At 50.4% G+C, this 27,412-nt stretch overlaps 1 protein-coding gene across 2 annotated transcripts; it reads left to right on the top strand.

Annotated features, from left to right (window-relative positions):
* The first annotated feature begins 173 nt into the window (after window positions 1-173).
* On the top strand, window positions 174-27,178 carry Galnt12 (polypeptide N-acetylgalactosaminyltransferase 12). 2 transcript variants are annotated; one of them, XM_050156104.1, is made up of 10 exons: window positions 181-725; window positions 9,216-9,385; window positions 12,839-13,028; window positions 15,726-15,911; window positions 16,512-16,629; window positions 17,838-18,014; window positions 20,906-21,037; window positions 22,521-22,634; window positions 25,134-25,280; window positions 26,566-27,178. In XM_050156104.1, exons 1-10 carry the CDS (start codon window positions 352-354, stop codon window positions 26,701-26,703), a joined length of 1,746 nt encoding a protein of 581 aa, XP_050012061.1. In that variant the 5' UTR covers window positions 181-351; the 3' UTR covers window positions 26,704-27,178. The 2 variants fall into 2 exon arrangements, with proteins under 2 accessions (XP_050012062.1, XP_050012061.1); XM_050156105.1 differs by lacking the exon at window positions 26,566-27,178 and having other exon boundaries at window positions 174-725; window positions 25,043-25,160.
* The last annotated feature ends 234 nt before the right edge of the window (window positions 27,179-27,412 follow it).

Here is a 27,412-nt window from a genome sequence, read left to right as displayed (position 1 = left end):
CGGGGGGCCCCCCCCGCCGCCCCCCCCCCCCCCCCGCTTCTGCGAGCACGTCCTGAACTCGGAGTGGCTAAGGTTTGAGACTCTCCATCTGTGACCGTGCTAGGGTCACGTGAGTTCAAGGAACTGGCCGCGCAGCTCCCTGAGCGGTACGCTCAGGATACACTCACGTCGCGGGGTCGCCACGCGTAGTGTTCATCCACGTGGGTACCGGCAGGTGGGCGCCGGAGGCGGCAGCTAGGAAGGGGGCGGAGCGCAGGTGGGGCGGGCCGGGGCGGGGCGAGTGCGGTTCCGGGATCCGGGTCCGGCCTCGGCCCGAGGCCGCCGGGCTCAGCGGGCGCAGCTAGAGGGTGCATGTTGGGGCGTGCGGTCTGGAGGCGCTGCCCGCGGGGGCTGCGGCGCAGCCGGGAGGCGCTGCTGGCTCTGCTGGCGCTGGCTGGGCTGGGCGCGGTGCTGCGGGCTCGAAGCGGGTCTGGGACGGTTGAGATCCGGACCGCGGTGGACCCGGTGCCCCCGCGCACTCCTCGCCCCGGGCGTCGCGAGCCGGTGCTACCCAGGCCGCCGCTGGACGCCAATGCCCTGGGCGCGCAGGGGGAGGCGGTGAGGTTGCAGCTGCAGGGCGAGGAGCTGCGTCTGCAGGAGGAGAGCGTGCGGCTGCACCAGATCAACATCTACCTGAGCGACCGCATCTCGCTGCACCGACGCCTGCCTGAGCGCTGGAACCCTCTGTGAGTGTTTGCGGAACACGGCCGCGTGGGATGCTGCATCCTCCTCGGGAGGAGGCGGTACCGGAGGGGCTATCTAGGGGGCGGGGAGGCGGGAAAGTTTAAAAAACAAAAATCAAAATGAACATAAGAATGACTCAGAAATTGAAGAGCTGGTAACTAGGAGGTGTCATGAATCCGGCGCCTCAAACTTGTCATTCTGTCCTGCGAGGGTGAGACTCGAGTTAAGTAGACTGTCGGAGTGTGGTGCAGTTAGACTGCGGGTGTGGCTGTGACTCCCGGGAGCTGACGGCGACTAGCACAGGGCCGGCTCCATTCATTGGGGTGGGTGTGCCGCTGCCCAGGGATAGAGCAGAATCATTGCTGATACCCAATGGCTGTGTCCGAGGCCCGGAGCCTCCTTTCTCTCTCTGGTTGTTTAATTCCTGGTTTTGGGTGGAGGGCGGTGGGAAGGAGGGGTTAGTGGGATGGGCGCTTTTGGCTGCAGTCCAGCCCAGCTTGTAGGTGGTGCAGGGCCGATCCTTTTTAGTCCGAGCCTTGTTCCTGTTGAAGCTGCTGGCTTTTCAGCAGGTGAGGTACAAGGAAACAAACAGCCGCAGGAGCTGCTGCCACCTTTGACCCTGGGTTTTCCGGCTTCCTCCGTCCTCTAGGGAATTTCTGGTCCCCACTTGAGCTCTGTATACCGACTCAGAAAGGGGTCCTGGCTAGAGCCAGAGGGCCGGCCAGCTGTTACCATCAGGTGCCTGCCTCCTCCTGCTCCCCAGGCCATGTTGGCTTTTTTGTTTGTTTGTTTGTTTGGAAATGGACTCAGAAAGCATAGGTAACACTACGCTGCAAAATGTTGAAATTGGCCTTCAGGGTTTATAACCTTCCTAGCAGCTGCTGTGACCCCTCCTCCCCATGTCAGGGAAAGTTTAACAGTAGACTTGACTTGACATCATACCTGGATTTGTTCATGCCTACTGCTGTGCTTCTGCCTGAGGCCTTCCCTTTTTCACAGTTAATTTTTCCGAGTAAAGTTTTCTGAGATTGGCAGCAATTCTCCTCTTCTCCCGAATGCCTCAAGGCATGTTTAGCCCCTTGAAATCCCAGAGTTCTTCTGCCAGGTCTAGGGAGCGATTTCAGGCTAGACTCAGGATTCACCCCCAAGACCTGGGAGATACCACCCCAGGTCTTTTGCTCACCAGTTGTGTGATCTCAGACAGTGAGTTCTGTCTTAGTTGATTTATCCTCTGTTTCCTCATTTGCAAACTTGGGAACTGACGACGGTCTGTACGCGCTACCTGAGTGGGTAGGAAGAGTGCACTCTCCGCCTTCATCGTCAGCTCACACCTGGGAGCCTACTGCATGCTCCTAATTTCCCTCTCCTCTGCTGCCCTGGGTATACCTAGGGGCTTCTCTTCTGGTCATCTGGGACTGGCCATGAAGTTTTTCTTCTCCAGATCCAATTTCCTTTATTGTTAGGAGGTGTGAATATCTCTTTGAAACACGTTAAATGACCTGTGGGGCTTATGGTACCCTGTCTCCATGGTGACGCTGCTGCCTTGTGTCCTATCAGGATTTGAGAATAGAGCCTGCTGTGCCTTTGACCCTGGGAATTAATCCAACCCAGCGGGATGGGCCTTGCCTCTAGCTCCTGTCACAGAGCCTGTGCCATTGTTTCTGACTGTCCAGGAGAGAAAGGCTGAGCTGTGCTATGTCTACGCCAGGACAGGCATTGAGGCACAGGAGGCTCAGCGTCCATGTGGTCAGGCGTGTCAGGGCCTTTCCTTATTCTCAAGGAACAGGTTGCAGATCCCAGTAGACACCTGAATTCTCACATGTTCCCAAACCTTACGTATACTGAGCACTGTCTATTGGTAACAACGTGACTGCTGAGTGACTGGTGGGCTGGTAGTGTGTATACCGTGGGTATGCTGGACAAAAGGATGGATGATTCATGTCGCAGAAAGGGCAAGCTTTTACTGTGCGAGTTGAGAAGATATACGGTCTTAATGATTTGTTTCTGGAATTTTCCATTTAATATTTTTGAAATATGGTTGAGTAACCAAAGCTACAGAGAGCAAATGCACACATAAGAGAAGACACTGGAACGTCTGCATCAGTGATGAGCTAATCAGGGTCTTGATATTTGGGTTGAGAATTCAGATGGGTCTCTCTGTTCATACTGTAGGGTCCTCAGGAGTCCGGTTAATAAGTAGAGGGGTTACTCAAGGTCCCTGGCTGTCAAGTAGGCAGAGCCTGTAAAGGGGGCTTCCAGACTAATCCGAGGAAAAGCCCAGGTGACCCAGAAGGTCTGGCACTTACCTTTTGTGGTGGGGAAAGTTATTTACTTGTTTGTTTTTATTATAAGAACTTTTGCCTCAGAAATCTTACCATAGGAGAAGCAAAAACTGGGGGGAAAAAAGCCAACAATAGAACATTAAGCCAAGCATGGTGGTGCACGTCTGGTTCCAGCCCAGCCAGAGCTGCACAGCAAGACTCTCTCAAAAAGTAAATGAAAAAAAGTCAGCTTAGAAACCCTGGGAAACTGTTATTAACATTTTGCTGTGTATCTGTCTAGACTTTTTCCAAGTATAGAAGCAGACTTGGGAAAATATACACATAGATGTGCGGTCGAGAATATAGTGAGCGTGTCAGCTTACCAGTTTTTGCTGCCTTTGCATTGCCTTGCACATACATGCTACCAGAGACAACACATGGGTCAGCCCAGGGATGGCTGCTTCGGCTCTTGCTGGAAGGGGCAAGGTCTGGCCCTAGGTCTCTGTCTTTGGACAGATCAGTGAAGAGACTTGGGAGCTGGCTTTGCTTCCTTGAGATGTTGTAGAAGAGCTGACAGTTGCATGCCCAGCTTTGCTATGTTAGTTCAGTGCTGGCTTGAGGAGGAGGAGGAAGAGGAGGAGGAGGAGGAGGAGGAGGAGGAGGAGGAGGAGGAGGAGGGAACAAGGTGTCCTTGGATAGATGCAGGGTCCTCAGTCCCTTCACTGTTGCCCCTCATTGGATGCTTGAGGAAGAAGGATTTTTCATTCCTTAAAAGCAGGCTAACTTGGGGAGCCATATAGCTGGCCCTACAGCCTCTTGAAAAGTGTCAGTGTCTTTCCCAGAACAATGAAATCAGAATTTATGTGGCTAGGTCCCAGGCTGACTGATGTATGACCTGGCTGAAAACTGCTGACTTGTGACTGTGGATTGCTGGCTCAGGAGCGGTGGGGAGATGAAAGTCAGAGTGAGAAGTGGTTAATAACAAGTGTGCTGAATCTAGCCAGGATGTATGTCACAAGCCGAGAGCTGCTAACATGACCCTAAAAAGATAGTGTTCATTGAACACAGTAATGAGATGTCTGCTGTAATGCCATGGTCACTCACATCCTAATGCCATGGTCACTCACCTTCTAATGCTGTGGTCACTCACCTTCTGACCTAGTTAGCAGGACAGAAGTGTGACTGTGTGGCGGTGGCCCCAGATCTGCCTATGGGGATGCTGCGTGTGCCGACACCTGCTGGCCGAAGAGCACAGTTTCTTGACCTTGTTTTCACTTCTTGACTTGACTGCTGTAGCTACATGTGTGTCTGAGTTCAGGGATAAGGCTTGGCATGCCACAGACTCTCGGAGTAATTGCATCATCTGCAGGCCCAGGAGTGTCCTGCTGGAGCAAGCAGGAGGAAGCCGATGGAGTTTCTCTTTTTTTTTTTTTTTGCGGAGAGATGACCAACTTAGCTGTTCTAGTAAATTTACCTTTGTGAAACGTCCCATATCAAGTGAGCATTGGAAGGGTTTCTTTTGCTTTCCAAAAAGGATGGTAAAGCAAAGGATATTATCTTAGTCTTTGTCAGACTCGCCGGTCTCCTTTCTCCACTCAGCCCTTCAGGTCCACAGAACCTCTTCAGTTTTGGATCCATTTTTCCTGCCATTTTCTTTCACTCATTCTGGATCTGTGTGTTTTAGGTATATCATTGAAAAACATGTTGCCCATTTTATATGTCAGGAAAAAAAAAGAAATGGGGCTGAGGTGATGGCTGGGTCAGTAAAGTGCTTGCCACACGAGATGAGGATCTGAGTTTGAATCCCCATGTAAAGGCTTGGTGTCCCCGTGTGTCTTAGTTACTGTTCTGTTGCTGTGAAAGAGATACCATGGCCAAGGCAGCTTATTAAAAATAGCATTTAATTGGGGCCTTGCTTACAGTTTCAGAGAGTGAGTGAGTCCATGACCATTTTGGAGAGGAGCATGGCCGTTGGCAGGCAGACATGACACCGGAGCAGTAGCTGAGAACTTATCTAAAAGTTGGAGGCAGAGTGTGCGCGAGAGACTGGGCCCAGCATGGACTTTTGAAAGCTCAAAGCCCACCCTCGGTGACACACCTCCTCCAACAAGGCCACACCTCCTAATCCTGCCCAAACAGTTCCACCAACTGGGGACTAAGCAATCAAGTATACGAGACTATGTGGGCCATCCTCATTCAGACCACTGCATGGAGCATGCCTGTGGTGCAGAGAACTATGTCTGCTGAGTCTGACAACCATCATCTGCTTCAGAACAATTATGTGTATTTTCAAGAGATCCTTCTAGGAAGGCCTGTTGACCGATGATGGTCCCTCAAAGAAGGATGGGGTAAAAGGATCATTGGACCCACATCTGAGATTCTAGCTGCTCTCTCCTGCACCTTCCTGTAACACTAATATTAAAAACCCAGAGACAGATATTGGGGGTTCAACTCAAAGATCAAAAAATCAAAACAGCCAACTACTAGAGAGACCCTTTACCTCTACCAAATTTTCATACCAAAGGGGGTGTGATCCGATCTGCATGAATCATCAGACTCTATACTCCAGTGAGCTCCTGTCTCTTCCCCTTTATATTCCTCTCACTACCCAGCCATATCACTCCTTTCTCCACCTCCCTAGTGTTGGGACTAAAGGAGTATGATTCCAAGTGTTGGGCTCACCTTTGTGTGAGCTCTGTTTCTCTTTTAGACAGATTCAATCTTGTGTAGTCCAGGAGGCCTTGAACTAAGAGAGATCCACCTGCCCCCAGAGCCCTGGGATTAAAGGTGGGTGCCACCATTCCTTGACCTGTGTGGCTGACTAGTATGGCTGCTTTACCCTCTGATCTTCAGGCAAGCTTTATTTATTAAAACACAAATAATATACCGCTACACCTTCCAGACTAGTAGCACATGGCCTCATGGTCTCCAGAAGTGCTGGAGTCATGGTGTAGGGAAGGTCGCCTGAAGGGGAGACTCCATCTGTGCGGTTATTGGGAAGTCATCGTCTGTGCAGGGGTGAGATGTTTTGGTGGTGTGACTCTGTGGAGTCTCCCATGCTCCTTACTTCATCCCTCCTCTATGTTCTGAAAGTAAACCCCTAAACCTTGTTCACTAAGTTCGACTTTGATGAAGTCAAACGATGGTCTGTTGTTAGTGCCCAAGAAGGAAGGGGTGGGTGTTGGTTTGCATCTGCCTGGGGATCCTATAACAGCCTGTAATTCTTGCTGGGGCTGGGCAGGGCAGAGGCAAGTAGAAGCAGAGACCTTGCTAGCTGGCCAGTCTAGTTGATTCCACAAGCTGCAGGTTCATTGAGAGGCCATCTCAAAAAATAGGGTGGAAGACATTCAGCATCAGGATGTAGTTCCTGCCTGGCTCAGTGCTGGTGGAGTGTCCACGCTGTGAGCCAAGCTGACTTTTCCTGGAGTACCTGCCTGAGCAGGGCCTCTAGATGCAGTAGGGATGGGAATGTGGAGGTGGCTGAGAAGAGCAGCCCCTCCCCAAAACAGCCTCTCAGTAGACCATGTGGCTCTGGAGAAGCCATCTCAGTGATAGTAGAGCTGGCCGTGGCCGTGGCGCCTCATCTCTCACTGCAGAAGCAGTCGTAGCGTTTATACAGGGGACTTGGAATCTGCTAGAAGAACCTGGGAAGGAGAAGGGGAACTTGCTCAGAGTCTGGTAGGAAGGAGTGCATTTTAGGGATAAGTTGTCCAGGGATCCTCATTTAGATTCTTCATTTAGGTGGTCTCCTAAGCCTCCTATTGGATGCAAGGAATGAGCCAGGATCTCCCAAGAAGATCACTGGGACACAAACATCATAGCCCAGTGTACTCAGAGCCCTTTGCTGAGAGCTGAGCTTGCCGTTCGATCTCTCTGAGCTTCATCTTTCAAACAAGAGCAGAGAAGCTGGCACGGGATACATGTTTTTATTTTTAGTTGTGTGTATGTGTACGCATGTGTACACATATGTGTACCAGAGGCATTAGATCCCCCTTGAGCTGGAGTTATAGGGAGTTGTGAGCTATCCATTGTGGATGTGGGGACTCGAACTTGAGTTCTCTGCAAGAGCAATAATCACCTCTAACCACGGAACTCTCTCTCCAGCCTAGAAGTGGTTTTGAAGGTAATGATCAAATACTGCATTTTATCTACAAGGGGCCCAAGTCCTCCTACCCCTCCAGCTCCATATTGACATCTCTAAAATGGATATATTCTGTAAAATTCAGTTGGCAGCATTTGCCTTTCTGGTTCATGAGGCTCTGTCTCCAGTGTGCTTAGCTTTGATGAACTGCCACAGACTGGAGCTAGGATCACCCCAAGGAGTCATTCCGTTTTTAAGTTTTGACCAAAACAAATATATGGCTGTTATATATTAAGAAATAAATCCTTATTTTTTAGAGATACATTTTAAAATAGTATGGCTACTGTGATAGGCAGGATTTTCTTTAAAACACTCTGAGATGGGGACATTGGGAGAGGGAGATAAACATGGATCGAGATTGGCTTTGTGTGGACAACTGTTTTTGCCATGAAGTCACTGGAAGCTTATGAGTCTCTCTGTTGGTCATGTTTGAAAATTCTCAAAGTAACATAACATGGAAACAATGCCAGAAGTAAGCTAAGTTCCACATGAAAAGTGCCCCCACTTGGCTTCACAGGGTCTGGGTGTCTAGTTTTTGTTTTTTTGTTGTTGTTTTTGTTTGTTTTGAGCCAGGGTCTCATGTAACCCAGGCGGGCCTTAAATTTACTATAAAGATGAAGATGACCTTGATCTTCTGATTCTCCTATCTTTACTTCCCGAGATGATGGGCCTGCATCATGTGGTACTCAGATCAAACCCAGGGATCTGTGCATGCTAGACACGTACTCTGACCTACATCCCCAGCCCTGAGCGTCATCTTGAATGTTACCTCCCTCCGCAGAGGCCCTCTACCTCCCTAGTTCTGTGGTTACTCCCTTCCCACCCCTCTATAGTTGTTCTTTTGCTATCCTCCTTGACTTTATCTATAGCATGGGTCATTTTTGTGACTATTGATTTGCTTGCCTGATTGCTGCCCCCTGAATGTAAGCGCCATGGATCGCACACAGCCTGAACCTATTTGGCACATGGCAGACAGGAAATGCTTGGTGACTGACAGAGGGGGACCACAGGAAGAGGGCTAGACAGTCAGTAGGTGTGCATTGTGCTCCTCTTGCTGTGAGGCTCTGCGTCTCTCCAGTCTGCCACTCACCTGTCTTTTGAGACCTTTCTTGGCTGCCAGAAACAAATAGCCTGGCTGCCTTTCAATGCTTAGCTTTTCCCTGTGTAGCTAGTGGCCAGGCCCCAGTGTCCAAACTGTGGTGCTTCTGGCCTCCTTCCATCTTGCCATCAGACACTTCCAGCTGATAATTTCCAGGCACCCGCCCCACGGTCAGTCCCATGGCACTGAGACCATTTTGTCCCTTGGAGGATAGAATGCCGTATTGACCAGGAAGCAGTCAGTGTAAGGTGACAGCAAACTCCTGAACAAACAGGGAGGTCATTGACTCCCATGAGCATTAATCACGGCCCCACTCTGGGACTGGACAGCTTCCGTTCCACTCCCAGAGGCTGCCACCTAACATTCTAGCCACACGTCTAGTTTGTGTGTTCAGCTTCCCACCCTTTGGAGGCGAACTGACTTGTGGATGCTGGGGAAGGTGGGCACAGTCCTTAGGTGCCAGGATACTGTGAGTAGCACTTGCTGAAATTGAAGCGGTCTGGTAATAGAGGAGCACCGTGTGGCCACCCCGCTCTCCAGGACAGACATTTTCCTTCCTAGAGGAGATCCAGGGCCAGGCTGCTTTTGGAGGGCACAGGAAATTTGCCAAGTAGAGAAGGGAGGAAGAAGCAGGAACAGTCAAGAGGAGGGAGCAGTTTGAGCAAATCCTGGACTAGAATGGGTGGATGGACAGGACAGCTAGTGAGGTAGAGGGCTGAGTAACAGTCTCCCACCCTTGGATTCTGTCTACTTTGTGTGTTGCTCCAATCCGCACATTGCTTTACAGTTTAAAACCAATATCCCACAAGCGGATATTGTTAGGGTTATAACTTTTCTAAGTGTCTTCTGGGGCTCTTTGTGAGAGAGCCCCTAGTAGATTATTTCCCAGGATAAGCCTAAAGACTGTGACCCATGTCCCCATCCTCTCTCCAGCCCCAGTACTAACGGTGTCTGGCTTGTTCAGCTTGTCAAAGTTATGTTCCGTTTACAGGTGCAAAGAGGAGAAATACGATTATGAGAACTTGCCCAAGACTTCTGTTATCATAGCCTTTTATAATGAAGCCTGGTCAACTCTCCTCCGGACGGTGTACAGTGTTCTTGAGACCTCCCCCGACATGCTGCTGGAGGAGGTCATTCTGGTGGATGACTACAGCGACAGAGGTAAGCCCTGTGGAGGGGCCAGGGTGACGGGGTGGGGAGTGAGGGCTCTGACTGGAACAGCAATAGTTTGGGATCTACTCTAGGGTCAGCTATTGGTCAGTGGGGAGAGGAGGCTGTATGGGAGGGAGCTTGGCTAAGTCAAGGAGGGCTGTGGAGATCCCCATAAGGTGTTAGGATTTCAAGCGCCTGGTAGGAGGCACCCAGAGAGCTTGAGAGGGACAGGTAGGTCTAGTCGGTCTAAGGGTTCAGTGTATTATGTGAGGGACGGCCGAGGGCAGGGCTAGACCAGGATGGAAGTGAGGAGGGGAAGGAGCGTCTCCTGCCCAAACGCAGGACAGTGTTGCCTTAGCTGGGGCTAGTATATTCATGAGGTGTTTTTAGTCAGTAGGTCTGGGGTGTCTGGTTAAAGTAAGGATTGCCAGAAGTTTGGTAGGTCAAGACGATGTCTGTACTTATCTCCTTACAGGGATTCTGTAGCTCTAGTCTGCCTGGGCCAGGCTGACTCCTCCCCTCTTGTTCATTTTAGTCTGCCAGAAAAGTTAAAAGGGGGCAAGGAATACAACATTTACCTGGTAGTTCCCTAACTCCCTTCATCAGGCAGAACATGGTGGCAAAACCACGACCCAGGTGCTGGGGAATTAGAGATTCCATACAGTCTTTATCCTGGTGACGGTGAGCTCAGCTACAGTCTCCAGGCAGGGAGGAGACTAGGGAACAAGCAACAGTGTCCTTGCTAGTCAGGCTGGAGTTTTGATGATCAGTGGAGCCCAGGACCAGTGTCCAAGATCAAGGTCCCAGGGGCTGAGGCAAGCTCTGCCATGATCTGGCCACACTTAGGCAAGTTGCTCATGTTCTCTGAGCCTCAGTTTCTTACCTGTGAATGGGATTACCCACATCTCTGTCCTATGAATGGGTTTATCCAGACCTCTGTCCTGTGAATGGGTTTAACCAGACCTCTGTCCTGGGAATGGGATTACCCACACCTCTGTCTGGGAGTTACAGCGAAAACGAAATGCGGTCATGTACACCCTGTTCCCATACCACACTGAGGACATTTTTACCCCACCCCTACCCCCAGGGACCCTACAGCTTTGATTTCTGACCTTAACCAGTTCAGCCTCTACAAATGGAGTAATCATAATTCTTCCATTGTCTGATCACTGTGAGGATCAAATGAGATGAGGCCAGGGATAGGTGTTGTGTTCGTGCCTGGCCAGGTCTTAAGCCTTGTTAAATGCTAACTTCTGTTTGTATAAAATCTTGTCAGAATTGTAAACTTAGCTCTTGTCTGCCACACCAATGCCAGTTAACCAACATATGGACCAAAAAAAAAAAAAAAAACAAATATCAGATTGCTTTCATTATCTGGGTGGAATTAGCTCGCCCCTGAGCAGGCAGAAGTCCTGGATAGTCGGGAGGGTGGGCCGAGCCTCCCCCTCATCCCGTTGTAGCTACTTAGAGAGCAGGGTAGGAGCCACAGGACCTGGGATGCCTTTGGGAGCTCTGCTCGCTTCCTCTTTGCTTCTCTGAGTGATTGGTGGGGAGGTGAGGGAGTTGCCTCTTTAGCCCAGGAAGACAGCACCGGCAGACCCAAAGCCAGCGCTGGCTGACCCACCTGAGTGTAGGCAGGCCACACCTGTGTCGCCGCATGCACACACCCCACTGTGGTTACCTGGCGTGGCTTGCAAAGTCACCTTCCTCATCTCTGCCACCAGCACACAGGCAGTCAGTTAGAGCTTAAAAAGAAAATCGACCAAGAAATGTTTCTAAGTGGTAAGGCTGTTTAGAGAAATGTTTGCGTTAATGGTGAAACTACTTAGAACCTTTTCTGAGAGGTGAGACCCTTGGGCCCGAACCTTCACTGTGGTGAGGAAAGTGCTCTTTCTTCCCTTTCTTTAGCCCAGGTGGGTCCCCATCTCCCTCCATCTGACCTTCTGGGGGGTGTGACTCCTTGTACTGGAATTAGGAGACCCGGAGGCTAGTTTGTTGGCCTCTCATCTCCGAATAGGTATCCTCTTCTGCAGGCCGGAATGTGCAGGTCACACTGGCAAGCTGTTGCTACTGCTACCCCGTGGAGGGCTGCTTCTATATAAAGAAAATGTCTACTAAACAGAATTACTGTCTTAATAAAAATCGTGTGTTAGCTTTCTGTCTCTGTAATAAAGCACCAGACGCAGGGCACTTAGGAGGAAGAAAAGCTTCCTTTGGCTAATAACTTTTGGAGTTTGAGGGCTTGGTGCATATCAGCTCAGGTCTCATCTTCGGCGTGTTACTGCAGAAGGCATTGCGGGAAGTTGTGTGAGAGTTAGTGATTGTACCTGGAGCCAGGAGCAGAGGGAGAGACAGGAGTCCTGTGTCCCCCTAGGAGTGCACTGTTACAGCGACCTCAGGACCTCCCATAGGCCCTTCCTCCAGAAGGTCCCACCACCTCCCAACAGCGCCATCCTGGCGATGAAGCTTTGATCACAGGGTTCCCACAGAGGCAAGGGACCATATTTAATGGGTATATTGAATATATCCAATATTCAGTTCGCTCTTAAAAGTGCACGAGTCAGCTTATGAAGGGCTTTAAATAAAGGGTTACTTAGGGCTCAGTGGTTACGAGCAATCACTTGCTCTTTTACCAGAGGAGCTGGGTTTGTTCCCAGCACCTACATAATGGCTCACAATGGTCTACAACTACAGTTCCAGGGGATCTGATGTCCTCTTCTGACCTCTTCAGGTATCAGACATGCAGATGGTGCATGAACAGACGTGTAGGCAAAACTCCCATGCACATAACATTAAAATTCAGTCAATAAATATGTGTGTGTGCTCATGTGTTTCTGTGCCTGAGTGTATGTGTGTGCATCAAGTGTGTGCAGTGCCCTTGGAAGCCAGAAGAGGGTGCTGGATTCTTTAGAACTGGAGTTCCAGGCAGTTATGGACAGCCTGATGTGGGCGCTGGGAACCCAACTTGGGTCCTCTGGGCAGCAAGTATTTTTAATCACTGAACCCTCTCTCCAGTTCCCTATAAAATACTCTGTTTGTTTGTTTGTTTGTTTGTTTGTTTTAAAGGCTGGGTTTCTCTTTGCTTTGGAGCCTGTCCTGGAACACTTGCTCTGTAGACCAAGCTGGCCTCAAACTCACAGAGATCCGCCTGTCTCTGTCTCCCAAGTGCTGGGGTTAAAGGCGTGCGCCATCACTGCCTGGCCCTATAAAACACTCTTAACATCATTTTACTGAGTCATATTCAGGTACCGTAACCCTCTGTCATACAAAGCATGTGACTGAGCATGCCTTCAGACGGCTCTCTTCCAGCCTGCCCTTGGTTCTGCGCCTCCTGGCTGACAAAGGAAAGGAGGCTTCCATGTGTCCTTTAAAGGGATCAGGGAAATGCTAGATGGTGGGGGCTGGGATGAGCGCCCGGCCAAGGATGTAGACCATTGACTGCTGTCCTGTTTCTGTCCATAGAGCACCTGAAGGAGCGCTTGGCCAATGAGCTGTCACAGCTGCCCAAGGTGCGCCTGATCCGTGCCGGCAAGAGAGAGGGCCTAGTGCGAGCCCGGCTGCTGGGAGCCTCTGTAGCCAAGGGGGAGGTGCTGACCTTCCTAGACTGTCACTGTGAATGCCACGAGGGGTGGCTGGAGCCTTTGCTGCGGAGGTGCGTGGGCCATTCATGGGGGATTGGGGTGCTTGGGTGGGAGCAGGGACGGGATCATCTTGGCTGCTGGAGGGGTGTCAGGCCTGCGTCAGATACCCTTCAGCAGGACCTTTGTGGTGGTGCAGTGGTAAATGACATGTGGATACACCTGGATACGGCAGGTGTGGGGAGCTGTAGTCACAGCCAGCTTCTAGGGAGTATCGTCAACCCGGGCTTACACAGTCGTTGTGGACTAGAACCTCATGGGGATAATGCATTTGGATGTATTTATTTCAGGCATGGCTCACCTAGCCATGGGTATTGGAGAAACTCAGTACCCATTAGGTACAAGGCTTGGGGTCCTTGAAACTCAGAGACCCTAAAAGAGGGTGTGTGTGTGTGTGTATGTGTGTGTGTATGTGCATGTATATAGTGATGGACATTGAACCAAGAGCCTTAGGTATGCAAGGCATATGCCTAGAACTCACAGTTTTTAAAAAATGTTAATCTCTTTAAAAATCAGAACTAAAAATGCAGGTATGCATGAGTATAATGAACCCAGCCTGTATTATTTTCATCTTTATGTTAGTTTAGTTGTAAAGTATACTTTTTAGTAATACGCACGCACGTCTTTGAGGCCATTCCCCTGTCACCCCAAGCCTCTTACGTCGCTGTCTACACTGTGGGTCTGGTTGTGTTTCTCTGTAGCTCCCTCTCCCAGTCTCTGATCTTTCCATGTCTTCCCAGCTGTCTACTATAGAAGGCAGGAGTTGGTTAGCAAGCCAGGAGTGTGCCCAGAGGGAGCTCTCTCTGGGTTCTCCTCTGCAGGCAGACAGAAGGTCAAAGGCCAGACAACCGTGCTACTGGGAAACTGGCTACATGGCCTCTGACTGTTGGTTGCCAGTGTCTGTCTGGCAGAGCTGGGGAACCCTCCTCTACGTTCCTGGGTCCCCCCAACCCCGTTCCTGGGTGAGACCAAGCAGCCCCGACTCTGTCTTCCTCTTGTCTGTCTTCTGCGGGTGTGACAGACAGTAACTCCTTCTTTCCCTTGCCTCTGAGGAGTGTCACCAGTGACAGGCTTGTGGTTTCCCTAGGCCTGGGATATAGTGCCATCTAGAATCTGGCCAGTGCCATCCTTCCCCACCCCCTTTCCTGCTGTGCGCATAGATGGCCACCCTTGGGTCAGTGTGAAATCTGAGGATGCCACCCTCCCTCCTGAGCTGATGAGCTGATAGATCCTGGACTATTGGGGCAGCCCCTCCCTGGAGCAAGGCCACCATCCCTAAGGAGTTGTCTACCCTGCAGGACCGCTGGGAATCCCTGAGGGACATTTGCACCTGACTCTTAGGGTTTTTCCGGGCTTCTGGATGTTCTCAGAGGACTTTGGCATACACTGGAGTGAGACCCATAGGCCTGTAGACTGTGCCTAGGCAGTCTCAACTCTATCATGGGCCCTCCCTCTGGGGACCTATAGGAAATAGAGCTGTCTGGGCTGTCACAGCAGCTATTACTCTTGACACTCTGCAGGCTAAGGATGTTGAGTAATCCGTGTTGTGCAAATTGAGGGTTTGGCTGTTAATTCTGGAAACTTCTCCATGAATACATCCTCTACTTCCGAGACAGAGTCCTGCACCCAAGTATCAGCGTGATACTCCCCAGGTTCCCCTTTGTGTGAAGCTGGGCTCTCTGTGGTTCCTGCCAGCTGGATGGCAAGTCGTGGGTTCCTGTGGGACTTGGGCCTTGCCAGTGGCCAGTAGCCAAGCAGGTCTGTGCTGCGCCCCAGAACAATCCCTCAGTTTGTTTGAAGAGGTGGTGTGAGCAGATCCCCTTTCTGCAGGCTTATCACTCCTGGGTTTGATTCTATGTCTGACCTGACCTCCCCTCAGTGTGGCACCTGAGGTCTCTCTGACTTTCTTCTGTTAGTCTCGGACACGGATGACTCCGTTCTGCTCCTCTGTTTCTTCGTTCTTCATGGTGTAACTCTTAGATTGGAAGGACATGGTCCCTCTATGTGTCCCTGGCTGTTCTGGAGTTCACTATGTAGACCAGGCTAGCCTCAATCTCTCAGAGATCCACCTCTGTCCCCAGAGTGCCGGGATTAAAGGCATGCACTACCATGCTTGGTGCGTATTCTGTTCTTAAAACAATTGCTTTGAAAAAAAAAAAAAACAATTGCTTTGTTGAAAAATCAATTACATTGGAGAGAGAGAGAGAGAGAGAGAGAGAGAGAGAGAGAGAGAGAGAGCCTTCCACCATGTGGATCCCAGGGATTGTTCTCGGGTCATCAGGCTTGGCAGCAGGCTCCTTTATCAACACTGGGGAGCCATCTTGCTTGCCAGAGATAAATATTTCTTGATGTTAAGGTGTTTCATTTGTAATGGAACCTCTTGCACGCCCAAGAAGTTGAACACATGCTTTATTTTAAAAGTCACACCTTGACCCTCTGAAAGGGATTCGAGTTTAGCCAAGAATGTCCATGGACAGGATGAGAGAAGATGGAAACTTGGGGCTTGTTCCTATTCCAGCTCCTCTCTGCCTTCTCAGCATACCCTGTGGTTGTCCCTAGCATGGCCCAGACCCCTGAGTAAGGGAGGCTAGTCTTCTCGCCATGGACTGGTTCTTTTCTGCCAGAAGAGTCCGACGGTTCGTTCTGGAACTCCTGGCTGCCCTCCTCCAGTTGGAACTGAGACAGATGGCGGGTGTGTTGGGTATTTGCAGGATCCACGAGAAGGAGTCGGCAGTGGTGTGCCCCGTGATCGACGTGATTGACTGGAACACCTTTGAGTACTTGGGCAACTCAGGGGAGCCCCAGATTGGAGGCTTTGACTGGCGACTGGTGTTCACGTGGCACGTGGTTCCCCAGCGAGAGCGGGAGTTGATGCGGTCTCCAATCGACGTCATCAGGTCTGCCTTCCCGGCCACTCACCTCAGAGCTCATCCTAAGGGAGGGCTGGCTATCGACTTCCGGTCCCTACCTATGGTTTCTCCAGAGTGTTTTTCTTATTAAGTATCTTTGCTATATCAATATGTTTCAGCTGATTAATTGAAAATTTTAATTGAGGACATATGCATAAGCTGTAATTTTCATTTTCCCCTCTGTCTTCTCATATTTTAAAAGCACAGGGTTCCCGTCCTCCCCCCCCCCTCCGCCATTATTGTTCGTGTCAAAGGGTAGGGTCGCGTTCCCTTCCTGTTCTACCCTCCCTGCCCTTGCCCCTGCCTTGCAGAGCTCTGGGTGGCCTTCACTGAAGTGTGTCACATGCAGGGGACTTGAACTATCTGTGAACTTCAAGGCAGGGACCGCGGGGTGTGCCTGTGCCTCCAGGCTCAGCCTGGCACGGGGCACAAAGCGTGAGTTCAGGTGTGCTTACGGATGGATGGATGGATGAATGCACGAGAGGGCTCAGCTTCCCGGGGCATAGGCCTCGGGTGGGGAGGTAGTATAGCCATTCATGAGGGCTTCATGCTTCTTCCACTGAAATGTGGGTACCACTTCTTTTCTAGGTCTCCAACAATGGCTGGGGGGCTGTTTGCTGTGAGTAAGAGATATTTTGAGTATCTGGGGTCTTATGATACAGGCATGGAAGTCTGGGGAGGAGAAAACCTCGAATTCTCCTTCAGGGTAAGTAGTCCTGTTTTCTGTTTAGCCTCATCCCGTGTTCCATATTCTCCCACCTCTCTCTCTCTCTCTCTCTCTCTCTCTCTCTCTCTCTCTCTCTCTCTCTCTCTCTCTGGCCTCCCTCCGCAGCGTTGGTGTGCCCCATTATTCTGTAAGCATGTCTCACCAACATGCTTGGCTTTTGTTTAACTACTTTAGAAGTGGACTTTTACCCTTCTGTAAAACGAATCGGAAAAGACATCACAAGTCTCTTAGTTTGTCACTCTGCAGAGGGGGGAAACTGATACTGGGGGTGGGCCTGTGACTTGTATGTGGTCACTCAGAGTCAGTGGCAGAGCTTGGACTCAGATACCAGGGCCAGAGTCCTGTGCCCACCAGGAAGCTGCTGTCTGGCCAGCTGTGTAGGAGGCAGCCTGTGTGTGGCAGGGAATCGTCTAAGAACGGCAGGGTCACAGGTTCCTGTAGAAAGTCAGATGTGATCGATTTAGGTCCGGGCACGGCTGTCTGTGGCAGGCCTTGCTGCCACCCTGGAGTCCTCCACAGAACCCTAGCGCCTCAGCGATTCCCTCAGCAGCAGCATCTTACTCGTCTAAGAACCAAAGCTCCGACTTTTAGGAGCTTTGTTTTGTTTTGTGTCTTGTGTTGTTCTGCCCCCTTGAAAATGGCTAACTGAGAAGAATTTGGCCTCCTCCCTCCCCTAACACGCACACCATATTATAAACACCAGATGTTGGTTCAAATTGTCTCTGGGAAAACGAGGCCCCAAATGACCCTGCCTGCTGAGTTTTGGGTGTAATTCTAACAGATTTTCTGCCTCTTCCCTAGGTGTCAGGATACCCTGCCTCTTCTAGAAGCTTCCTCTCTACCTTTCCAACCTCTCTTCTCCCTTGCTGCTTTCTTCTCTCCTGTGGCGCCAGGTAATGAAGACATGTCTGACCCACTGAGGAAGTGTGTCTCCGGCAAGGTCCCTCGGGCCCTCTCCGGTCAAGTGCATGAACTTTATTGCCTGGGCTTTGGGGTTCTGAGCTCCTGTGGCTTGTCTGTCCCGGGCATGCTTTCTTGCTCTTTCCCTTGTCGTCAAGTGCGGGCTGGCAAGCAGCCTCTGTCCCTGTGAAGGCTGAGCTCCTTGGCGGCTGCTGCCTCCTGGCTGCCCTCGCTGTGGACTGGCAGCCGTTCCTCGTTCACCGTGTGGCCCCTCCTCTCCCTTACAGATCTGGCAGTGTGGTGGCACTCTGGAAACACACCCCTGCTCGCATGTGGGCCACGTGTTCCCCAAGCAAGCTCCCTATTCGCGCAGCAAGGCCCTGGCCAACAGTGTCCGAGCTGCAGAAGTGTGGATGGACGAGTTTAAAGAACTCTACTACCACCGCAATCCCCGGGCCCGCCTGGTGAGTCTCTCCCCACGTGGGTACCACCGGCCTCCTGGGAACCAAGGCCCGTAGTCCGGCTGCTCCAGCAAAGCAGATCTGGTTCTAAAAACAGGGGCCAACTGGGCTGTTCTGATAACAGTGTGGGAACGTCTAGTCTTCATTCATGCTAAACCCAGTTGATTCTCACTGTCCACAGAGCCATGCAAATCCTGAATCAGTGATTCCATGCCATTGCTCCTAGCAGAGTTAGGTTCCCGTGAGACTCAGACACAACAGCTTTGCCAGCCGGTTGGGACTGTTGTTATGTGTATTTCTGTTTCAGGGCACTTAATTTATTATATATCACTGGTCCATCAGCACTGACCACATGGCCAAGGGCACTGTAACCGGTGTCTGAACAGCTCTTACCTAACAAGCATTTTCCCTGTGAGACACATCACAGCCTTCTTTTACCTTTATTTATTGATATGTGCATGCATGCGTGTATGCATGTGTGTCCCCATGTGAATGAGTGTTCATATGTGTGTGTGTTTATGCTTAGGTGCATGCATGCCACGGTACATGTGCTGCGATCAGAGGACAGCTCTGGGGAGTTGCTTCTCTCCTGCTATCATGTGGGTTCCAGGAATCGAACTCATGGTGTCAGGCTTGGTGGCAAGTACCCTTAATAGCTGAAGCATATTGTTGGCCCCACATCACTTCCTTAGATTGAGGAATGCAAGACTCACTGATTGTGGGGTCAGTGTTGATGACTGGTAAAGTCGGCAACACGTGGTGAAAAACAAGGCCCCAATAGATTGTGGAAAAGACACACGTGTACAGTGTGAGTGCAGAACAGGAAGGCTGAGCGTGGCCTTGTTAGACCTTTCTGGAAGCATATGTGTCGGATGACTTGAAGTATCGTTTATGAATGTTTCTGACTGTGAAAGCACAGGGTTGCAAACCAACCTTGGCCTGCAGGTGAATTTGCAAGTACAGAACCAGAGAATAGCCAGGCTTGACTGTGCTGGCATGGCCAGTCCGGACTGTGCCGTGTCATCTGTTGGCTGTGGTGCAGGTGTCTTGGCTTCCCTCTTGGTAACCAGCGTGGTTGGGGCCATGTGCTTATTCTTCCATAGCTACATTGCTGCCCCCACGGACTCCAGCCACATTGAGCTTGAGCCCATACTGATGGGAGGCCCCGTGAGAGTGAGCCAGCGTCTCCCCTTAGGCACATAGCTCGGGGGGCTGCTTCCTTAGGGACCTGTGGATCTGCCCTTTGCTCCCCACAAGGCTTCGGGTCCCTGCCTCTATACCAGCAAACTCTAAGTCAGAGGCCAGCTTTGCACTCCAGAGGGCCACTAGGTGACACAAGAAAGTCTTCTCCAAGACGTCTGTGCTGGCCCTTGATGGAAATTTCTCCTGAGGTCTTCCAGCAACCCTGCAGGAAGTCCTCATTTGATAGATGAAAAATCGGAATCCCAGGGAGTGGGGGAGGAGGAGGAAGAAGGGAGCGGGGAGACTGAGAAACCGGAGGAACCTAGCGAAGGCCTGCTAGCTTACAGGGGTGGCAGCAGGCCTGGGGCCTGCGTGCTCCAGGGTGCCTCTCTCTCAGCTCTGCTGAACTCAGGATCCAATAGTCCAATCTCCTGCATGATCCTGTGCCTCAGGGACTCCACGGTCATTTGCTTCAGCTTCCTCTGTCTTGTCTAGTGCAACAGGCTAAAACACCCGTTCCTCACTGCCACCCATCCTGAAACTCCAGGTTCTCAAAGTGCACCCTTCTCCACACAAGATGTGAGAGGAATGTTGAATGCACCGTGGGCTCAGTGCCTGGTGGGCTGTGTTTGAAGATGGGCTTTGGTCAAAGCTAGGATGCAGTGACTCATTAAAGAAAGGACTTCTGGGACCAGTGAGATGGCTCAGTGGATAAAGGGGCTTGCCACCAAGTCAAATGACCCGAGTTCAATCCCCAGGATCCACATGGCAGAAGGAAAGAACTGGGTGTCACACACTGTCCTCTGGTCTTCGTATGCACACCATGGCATTTGCACACACGCTCACACAGAATAAATTTAACATTGCTTTAAAAAGAACGGGGGAGTAGAAATTGCAAGTTGACACCCAGACACTTGCTGCCCTTCCTTGGCGTCACTTGTCCGTCTTCAAAAGGGTGACACATTAGAGCAAAGACATTCATATCTCAGTCTTCACCGTTGTTCCTGGGTGAGCGGTTGCTGTGCCTTGTGGTGGCAGGTTTTATTTACAGAGAGGTTGCCTGTGAAGTCAAACTTCCAGAAGCTTGCTTGCCCCAGCATTGATCTCCCACTACTAAGTGTTCAGCACCCATGTGTACTTCACTGTAGTGGGCGTGCAGATCTCTTGTGATAATACCTAGGACCCATGTCTGTGTCTGAGAGTGAATACTCAGATATCAATAATAAGGAGGGCACAGCCTAAGTCATGGCATCCTTCTGGTTGGGCATGAGGATGGACCGTGGTCACAGAGTCCACAATGACGCATGGTCCGGGATGCTGATGCAGGGTCTGCGTTTGGCTTGCAAGCTCTGACAGTGTGACAGTCTCTTCTGCTTGTTGCCTGTGATGTGACTGTCTCTGCTCTAATGTGCTATCTAAGGCTGACACGTGATCCTCCCCAAAAGGACAATAAGTATCTGTGTTCCTTCATATTTCTGTCCCCTGGGTCTTTCTTTTCAAAATCAATTCCATGTAATTTGTTTCTGTGCAAGCGTGTGTGAGCATGCTGTGGCACACATATCGAGTTCAGAGGATAATGTGTGGTGTTCAGTTTTCTCCTCACCAGCCAAGCACTATTCCTGCTGGAACATTCTGTGCCCAGCACCCAGCTTAGTGACATCAGGCAGGACGGCTCCGGGGCCTGTAGGGAATCAACCATTCTGTTTTCTCAGGAACCCTTTGGGGACGTAACGGAGAGGAAGAAGCTTCGGGCCAAGCTCCAGTGTAAAGACTTCCGGTGGTTCCTGGAGACGGTGTACCCAGAACTTCACGTGCCAGAGGACAGGCCTGGCTTCTTCGGGATGGTAAGCGGTAGGCCGTGGCTAGTTGGCTGTTGCCTCATCTTGGGTCTGAAGAATGATCCTGGGGGAGAAAATCCTCATCTGTGGGGACCACAGGCCTCCACGATCCCAGCCCTCTGGTGTGATGGTGCACTGTCTTTTCCTTTCCCCTTGAGCATCGAATGTCAGGACTGGGAATTGGCAAGGATGGGCTCCCCTTTGTCGTTGTTTAATAAGTGGGTGTCATGGTGCATGTGGAGATAAGGAAGAGCTCTCAGGAGTGCTTCCTCTTCTGTCATTTTGGGGGTTCTGGGGACCAGACCTGTGCGGAAGTGCTGGTGCCCATTGAGCATCTTTCCAGTTAATAATTAGTATTCGGGGGTGGGGGGTGGGGGGTGGGGAAGGTCTTAATTTTTGCTAGTATTTTCAGATTGCTTTTAGTCTTATTGGCCCTGACTCGGTAGTCATTCCCAACCCTTAGGAACCACAGAAGCAATCGTGGAGGCACAAGTCTCCCTTCTAGTACTTCTAAAAACCTCGAAGAAATGTTTATGGAACAAGGCCAGCTAAGACAAGAGTCTTGCTTTTGCTGGGAGGTAGACTATCTCATATGGGCTTCTCTGCTGTTGCTTGTCTGAAGAGCTGGGGTTTCATTTTGGATAACTGCAAAGTCAGGCTTTAATGTTCTGTTTTGGATATGAAAATGTTCAAATGTACCAAAACCCAGAAATGATGAGTCTTGTCCCTGCGATTCTCGAATATCCAAGACTCTGTTCATCCTGCTTCCTCCCCCTTGTCCCGCCATTGGTGTTTCTGTCTATTAGGTCAGACCCCACGTGTCATGTCTTTCACGCCTGTGCACTTGGGTGTGTGTCTTTGTAAATGTGGCCCCCGTCTTAGGAATTAGACCATTACCATGGCCTGCTATTGAGCCCCTAAGCCTTGCTGCTGTTCACGCTGCCATGGTAATACCCACTCCTCCAGTTTCTGAGGATGCTCTCGGGGTGGCTGCAGGTTCTAGTGGGGCTCTCCACACTGGGTCGGACTGTCATGTCTTGCTTCAGAAATCTCTGTGAGCCCAGGTCACACCTCCGCATTTCCTCATAAGTGACTGCTTTTACCATGCTGAGAAAACAAAGCAAGCAAAAACAAAACCAGGCTCGGTTGTCTGTGGAGTATTTCCACTTATGGTGCTGTCTGTAAGCTGCAGCTCTCTCCTCCATCTCTCTTTACCAGGGAGGTGAGGTCATGACCCAGAGACATTCGGGCCAGGGCAGCGATAAGGCTGTTGCTGAGAAATAGAGATGTGGACTTTCAGGCCAGGGGTTTGTCGTCTTAAACTGGGGCCAAGTTCCTAGCTGTTGTCTACACGGGAGTGCATAATGACCAGAAAGAGCTGGACAGTGGGGAAGGGCTCATTTCCCTGGGGTGGTCTCTGGGGTCTCCCCACTAAAGTCACTTGGTGTGTAGAAATCCAGACCAGGTGTCACCTTTGTGTCTTGTTTAGCTCCAGAACAAGGGACTCAAAGGGTACTGCCTTGACTATAACCCTCCCAATGAAAACCAAGTCGATGGCCACCAGGTCCTTCTGTACCTCTGCCATGGGATGGGGCAGAACCAGGTAGGTGTGGTCCTCAAGGGGCAAGGGGCAAGCTTTGCCACTCTTCTTTATAAAACACTTTTTAATTGTATTTATTTACTTATTTACTTGTGAATGTGTGTGTGTCCACGTGCCTACAGTGTGTATGTGTGTGTCAGAGGGATATGCTGGCTGGATTCTGTTCTCTGCTTCTACCATGTGGGTCCCAGGGAGAGATCTCAGGCCTTCAGATCCTTTTCCAGCCTACCCATCTCACCAGCCTTCTGTATGTTCTTCCGGAAATTAGATATTTGGGTTTGGTTTGTTTGTCTTTTCTGTTGGACTATGACTCCCAGTGGCAGAGCACTAGCCCTGCGTGTGGGACTCGCTGGTGTCCGTCACTGTGGAGTCAGCGCTACAGAAAGAACCCAAGGGCGTGAAGTCTTATTCGGGCTCTGGGTTTCAGAGGGTTCAGCTCATGGTGGCTTGGCCCTGGGTGTCTGAGCAGATCGTCATGGTAACAGGAAAGTGAGATGGGGAGAGCAGTTCACGTCATGGGATTGGGAGAGAGAAAGGGAGGATAGTGGAGGACAAGATGTGATCCCAAGGACATCCCCCAAGCCTTGCTCCCTCCAGGGAGTTCCCTCTTCCTCTGCACCACCTGCCAGCGGTGCATCACTTTAGGAATCCATCAAAGGGTTTTAATAGAGAAAGTAGAGAGGGGTAGGGGACGAGCCTCAGCAGGACACCTGAGATGAACGTATGTTTTCTTCCCTCCTGTGTTGGCGTGAAAGCTGTGCCATCAGTAGTTAGAGCGCTGCTTTCATGTTGCTTCAGCTTAGTTATATATATCTTGTCAGATGTCTCTTGAAGGTGTCCCTCCATGTGGCCTCTCGATCTTTGATTTGATGCTTTTATTATTGACTAGTTAACTGGTTGTCTGCCTCTCTGTTTCCGTCATTGAAAGTAACTCTGTCACCAACTTGGATCAGAAAGAAGAAAATTAGATCCTTTCAATTTTTTTAAAGATCACGTGTGTGTGTGTACATGTGTGTACGTGAGCATGCATAAGCCATGAAACAAGTGTGAAGGTCAGAGGACAGCTTGTGAGAGTTGGTTCTCTCCTTTTACTTTGTGGGTTCTGGGGTTTGAACTCGGGTCACCAGACTTGTTGGCAAGCACCTTTAACTGTGAGCCAGCTCCAGAGTTAATTCTTAAATAAAATAGGTTTTGATGCATGGTGTATCAAAGCAGTGTTGGGTGGGGCCTGGGTAGATCCTCCTGGTTGAAGTGCTGTGGGTCAGGCTGGGCAGAGAGGCTCAGTTTTAGGGCTTCTGAGGCCTAGAGCGGGAGAAGCCCAGGAGAGCAGGTTCATGTGTCAGGTGGCTCACCAGCAGGATGCAGAGGATGGGTTGGTTTGGGACCTGAGAGCTTCCCTGCTCTGGGGAGCCCCAGACACCTGGAGATGGAGAGATGGAAACACAGCATTTTTCTCTCACTCCTATTGAGTTTGACCATAAGCTTCCTCCTAGCCTGAACTTCCAAACTTCCATCACTCTGCCCCCCCCCCCCCGCCAGCCTTAGATTATTTGGGCTCTTCAATACTTTTTAGTATCCTGCTCGTCCAGGCTGATGGTATCCCTCTAGGACCCTCGGAGTTCAGGCCCATCTCATCCCAATCCTCTTAAGAAATGGATGGAGAAGCATTGTACCATGTGCCTTGGAACCACCTGTCTTAGAGGCAGGGGAAGGCGCCTTGTCAAAAGTATTAAGAAGTATAGCTTCTTGGGCCCTTGTGAGAGGGAAAGAACACTTATTCCCACTATGCAGTGCGACCAGGGACCGGGATATTTCCCAGGTATTGTAGAGAGTTGCCAGGAACACCAGAGTACAAAACAGGTTGCCTGGGATGAGAGACATCTTTTATGGGGTGGGGTAGGGCGTTAAGCCAGGACCTGGCCCACACTAATCAAATGCTCTACCACTGAGCTGTACCCCTTCCCCCAAATCTTCCAGGCCTTTTTAACAGGCATTTAAATGGAAGAGAAAGAGAGTGAGTTTAAGGAGAATTGGCTGCTCGAGGTTGCAGGCAGCCCCTAAGACAGGTCCATTTTCTTTCCCACTAACAACCTACCTTCACTGTCTAGTAAATGGGTTGTGCAAGAGAGGAACGCTCTACTCACGGACCAAGCACTGTGTTAGAGGCCAGCTCAGCATCCCAAGACACCTGGAGCCCTAACACGGTCTTGGTGGTGGTGGGGTGGGGTGGTGGTGGTCCAATCCACCCCACTTATTCCCTCTAAATCAGTAGTTCTCAACCTTCCTTGTGTTGTGATCCTTCAGTACAGTTCCTCAGGTTGGAACCTCAACCATACAATTATTTTCGTTGCTACTTCATAACTGTAATTGTGTTCACGTTGTGAATCGTGATGTGACTGTCTGATATGCAGGTTGAGAACTGCTGCCCTAGATGGTCTTGCTCAGGGCGTCTTCTTCCACACCTCAAGGTAAACTGACACATGTTGGTCACCCTGTTGTTAGTTTTTCGAGTACACATCCCAGAAAGAAATACGCTACAACACCCGCCAGCCCGAGGCCTGCGTGGCTGTGGAGGAAGGGAAGGATACCCTTGTCATGCATCTCTGCAAGGACACCGTCCCGGAGAATCAGGAGTTCATCCTACACGAGGTCAGTGAGTGTGCAACCCTCTACCATCCCTCCAGGTCTGTAAGAGAGCATGGAAGCCAGGCGTGCTCTCTAACCTGGTCCCAGTGGGTCTCAGACACTGGAAACCTCACTCTGATGCCTGGAGGGGACTATAGGGTCAGTCTGTGGCTTCTGGTGACAATGGGGCTTTCTTCTTTCAAATCACATGAGCTACAGCGGGTTGTAATAGAAAGCAGAGCGGTCACAAATGTATGGGAGTGAGGTGGCGTTGTTAATTCAAGTGCCATAATGGTGTAAGTGCCGGGACATAAGCTTAGACCCAAGTGTGAATCACCTTGCTTCTCCGAGCCTCTTTGCCCTCACTCTGAAATGGGCTTGTTAATAGCAGCCCTGTCTGCTCTGGAAGGACTCGGTGGGTTCCCAGCACTTCCTGTAGAAGCTGAGGCCCTACAGAGACTCGTGGAGGTAACCAAGCAGACACTCTGGGATGGAGCTGGCTTTCCAGATACTGTTGACTGAGAGTTTGATGTCATTGCACACCTAGAAGGCACAGGCCTTCAGCCCATTTGCAGCAGGCTTGTGGTAAGACAAAGTGCTGGAGGACATAAGTCCGAACAAAAATGAGTTATCTTTCAGTATCTATTCCTGACTGGCCACAGGGATAGACAGGGATTGCTCCGCATTGCTCAAAATGGGTTGTTCTGAAATCCCACTCAAAGTCGAAATATGTCATAGTAAATAGTGGAGTTTGCAGGCTCCCTAGGAGAGCTGAGGCCTGCATTGTTGCCTGTTTGACAGAAGAAAATAAGAGCTGGGCATGGTAGCGACTCCTCTAATCCCAGCACTCAGGAAGCTGAGGCAGGAGGATTTTGAGTTCCAGACCAGCAAAACCCTGTTTTAAATGAAAATAAAATAAATTAGAAAGACTGATTAATAAATAAAATAAATTAGAAAGAACAGGCGACCAGATCACCCATCCGGCTGCACACAAGTGAGGAGTATGGACGGGTCTCCTGACTCTCTTAAAATGCTCAGGAGAAGGAAGCCGTCAGGGATGGAATTAGGTAATGAAGAGGCACAGGGGAGGTAAATAAAGGATCTTGGTTGTGATTTCACTGAGCAAGCCAGAAGCGCTGACCCATCCTCTTGAGTAGCCAGCAGGTGGCGCTGTTTCGCGTGGCTGACACATTCCTGAAAGGCTCAAAATCACTCCCTGGGATCTTCAAAACCTGCCTTGCAGGAGCCGAGGCTTTTCAGAGGAGTCACTAAGTCATCTTGAACATGACACGTCTGTTGTCATTTGTAGGACGGCACTTTAGTTCACAAGCAGACCGGGAAATGCGTCAAAGCCGCACAGAAGGAGCTTGGCCAAGGCTTTGCCCCACTCTTGCGGGACTGCACCAACTCAGACAAACAGAAATGGTTCTTCAAGGAACACGTGTGATGCGCGCGTCGCCTTGTCAAGGAAGGAGCCCATCCTGGCCGTGGACTCTGCACCCAGTGAGGTGGAGGAAGTACATGGTTGCCATTTGTGAATATGTTGGTTTCCATAAGAATGTGAATAAGCTTTGTACAGGCTTTGAAACTCTGAAAATGTCTCCTAGTACCCTGTTTTCTAAGGGCAATCCTAAGAGGTTACCTTTGGTATTTGGAAAGGTTAATTATGATATATATTTTTTTCCTATCAAGATGTGCCTTTCACAATGGTGCCTTTTATTCTCAATAACCAAAAGGTAAATATTTTATTTTGGTACTTATGAAGATTCCCAGGTCGCACAAACGGATAATACCTCAAACGTCGAGTTAGCGTTTTCTCAGTGGGCTGAGATGGACACTAGAAACCTTGCGTTGATTTCTTCCAGTGCGAGCTAGATGAGTCGGTCTACATTTATATTATAATAAAGAATGCTTTTTGCGTACGTGTTGCTGCCGCAGTCAAAACCATCGTCATGTTCGTATTGACCCAAACAGACTAGCCAAGTCTGAAACTTCAGAGAAACAATATGGCGTACCAGGATCGTCCAGACTTGAGAGTGTATTTCCAGCAGATGCCTGGTGGGAGGGTGGCCGGTGACCTTCAGTAGTGCTTAGCCACTGTGACTTTAAGACATGTTTGTGTCACTTGTCACTTTTATCACCCAGGTAGTGCCAGG

This window comes from Alexandromys fortis, unplaced genomic scaffold (assembly GCF_014885135.2).
Source record: "Alexandromys fortis isolate MF-2015 unplaced genomic scaffold, M_Fortis_MF-2015_v1.1 scaffold_92, whole genome shotgun sequence".
NCBI lineage: Eukaryota > Metazoa > Chordata > Mammalia > Rodentia > Cricetidae > Alexandromys > Alexandromys fortis.
Note: the sequence above shows the minus strand (reverse complement) of the source record. Positions and strands in the feature narration are given on the sequence as shown.